Raw genomic sequence first — 1,914 nt, 5'->3', positions numbered from 1 at the left:
GCCCAGAGGAGGAAAATGTCCAACAGCAGCTCTATAACTGAGTTCTTTCTCCTGGCATTCGCAGACACGCGGGAGCTGCAGCTCTTGCACTTCTGCCTCTTCCTGGGCATCTACCTGGCTGCCCTCCTGGGCAATGGCCTCATCATCACTGCCATAGCCTGCGACCACCACCTCCACAGCCCCATGTACTTCTTCCTCCTCAACCTCTCCCTCCTCGACCTGGGCTCCATCTCCACCACTCTCCCCAAAGCCATGGCCAATTCCCTGTGGGACATCAGGATCATTTCCTATGCAGGTTGTGCTGCCCAAGTGTTTCTGTTTCTCTTTTTGATGTCAACAGAATTTTGTCTTCTCACTGTCATGTCCTATGACCGCTACGTTGCCATCTGCAAACCCCTGCACTACGGGACCCTCCTGGGCAGCAGAGCTTGTGTCCACATGGCAGCAGCTGCCTGGGGCAGTGGGTTGCTCTACGCTGTGCTGCACACAGCCAATACATTTTCACTACCACTCTGCCAAGGCAATGCCTTGGACCAGTTCTTCTGTGAAATCCCACAGATCCTCAAGCTCTCCTGCTCAGACACGTACCTCAGGGAAGTTGGGCTTCTTGTGGTTAGTGCTTGTTTCAGTTTTGGGTGTTTTGTTTTCATTGTGCTGTCCTATGTGCAGATCTTGAGGGCCGTTCTGAGGATCCCCTCTGAGCAGGGACGGCACAAAGCCTTTTCCACGTGCCTCCCTCACCTAGCTGTGTTTTCCCTGTTCCTCAGCACCATCATGTTTTCCTACCTGAAGCCCCCCTCCATCTCCTCCCCATCCCTGGACCTGGTGATGGCAGTTCTGTACTCGGTGGTGCCTCCAGCAGTGAACCCCCTCATCTACAGCATGAGGAACCAGGAGCTCAAGGATGCCATCAAGAAATGGTTTTCATGGACATTTTTCAACAGCTGAGACCTGCCCTCTCCTTTCACACATGGTTCACAGTGCATCGCGTAGCCTGTTAGAGCCTTGTTTATTCACTCTGTTGCTGTTTTTGGTTTTGTTATTTCTCCCTATCATTTTCCTGCATGACTGTTTGGATTTGTCCCCCTACACCTGAGGCAGGAACGTGCTCTCTCTCACCTGGACACCTTAGAAAAGTTTCTGTAACATTGTCTCATGACTGACTCTCTCATACTCTCTCTGTAATAAAATGGGATCTCCCCTGCACGCTGCCTGCACGGTTGGCTCTTCTTCCAAAGCTGGTGTTAAGAAGAACAAGAGCCCAAAAGGGCCCATTGATCCACGGATATCGGTGCAAAAACCTCCTTGTCACATCATGCCCTCTTAGAGACCAAGGGATGGATTTTGAACTGATCTCTGTGTGTGTCTAGTGACAGTGGGGATGGTGAGTGTCACTGAGGGACATACCCAGGGCAAAGCCATCAGGGTGAGCATCTCCTGCCTCGAGCAGGAGAGACGGACAAGACAATGGTCAAGTCTCTTCCAACCTGAGTTATTCTGTCATGCAGTGAGTCTTTCCTTTGGAGATAGAAAAGGCAGAGAAAGGAGAAAAGACAGAGAGGCAGAAGTAGAGAGATGAAATGTGCCAATATAAAGACAGTAGTTCTTCTGAGCAATGCTTCTCCAATTGAACAAAAGTAAGAGAATTTATTTTGCTGAGGGGCTGCATAAAACCACTCACAGAGAGCGAGGGAGTGTAATCAGCTTGCCAGTACCTGCCTTTGCTGCTGTTAAGAAAAAACTATGGAAAAAATCATGAAACTTCATGAAAAGCCAGCCATGCTGGAAAGGAAGATTTTTCCAGCTATTACATTGAGGTCTTTTCTGCAGAGGTTTCCAGTTTTCTCCTGAAAATCTACTGGATTCAGTTACCCACGCAGAGGTGGTCGCTGTCCTTTGGAGCTGAAGCACCCA

General features: G+C 49.7%; 1 protein-coding gene across 1 annotated transcript; it reads left to right on the top strand.

The window, feature by feature from the left end:
- LOC132321496 (olfactory receptor 14C36-like) lies at positions 1-948 on the top strand. Its single transcript, XM_059834989.1, has one exon. It carries the CDS (start codon positions 16-18, stop codon positions 946-948), a length of 933 nt encoding a protein of 310 aa, XP_059690972.1. The 5' UTR covers positions 1-15.
- Positions 949-1,914: the final 966 nt, after the last annotated feature.

This window comes from Gavia stellata, unplaced genomic scaffold (genome assembly GCF_030936135.1).
Source record: "Gavia stellata isolate bGavSte3 unplaced genomic scaffold, bGavSte3.hap2 HAP2_SCAFFOLD_42, whole genome shotgun sequence".
Taxonomy (NCBI): domain Eukaryota; kingdom Metazoa; phylum Chordata; class Aves; order Gaviiformes; family Gaviidae; genus Gavia; species Gavia stellata.
The sequence above is the reverse complement of the archived record's forward strand: the minus strand, read 5'-3'. Positions and strand labels throughout refer to the sequence as shown.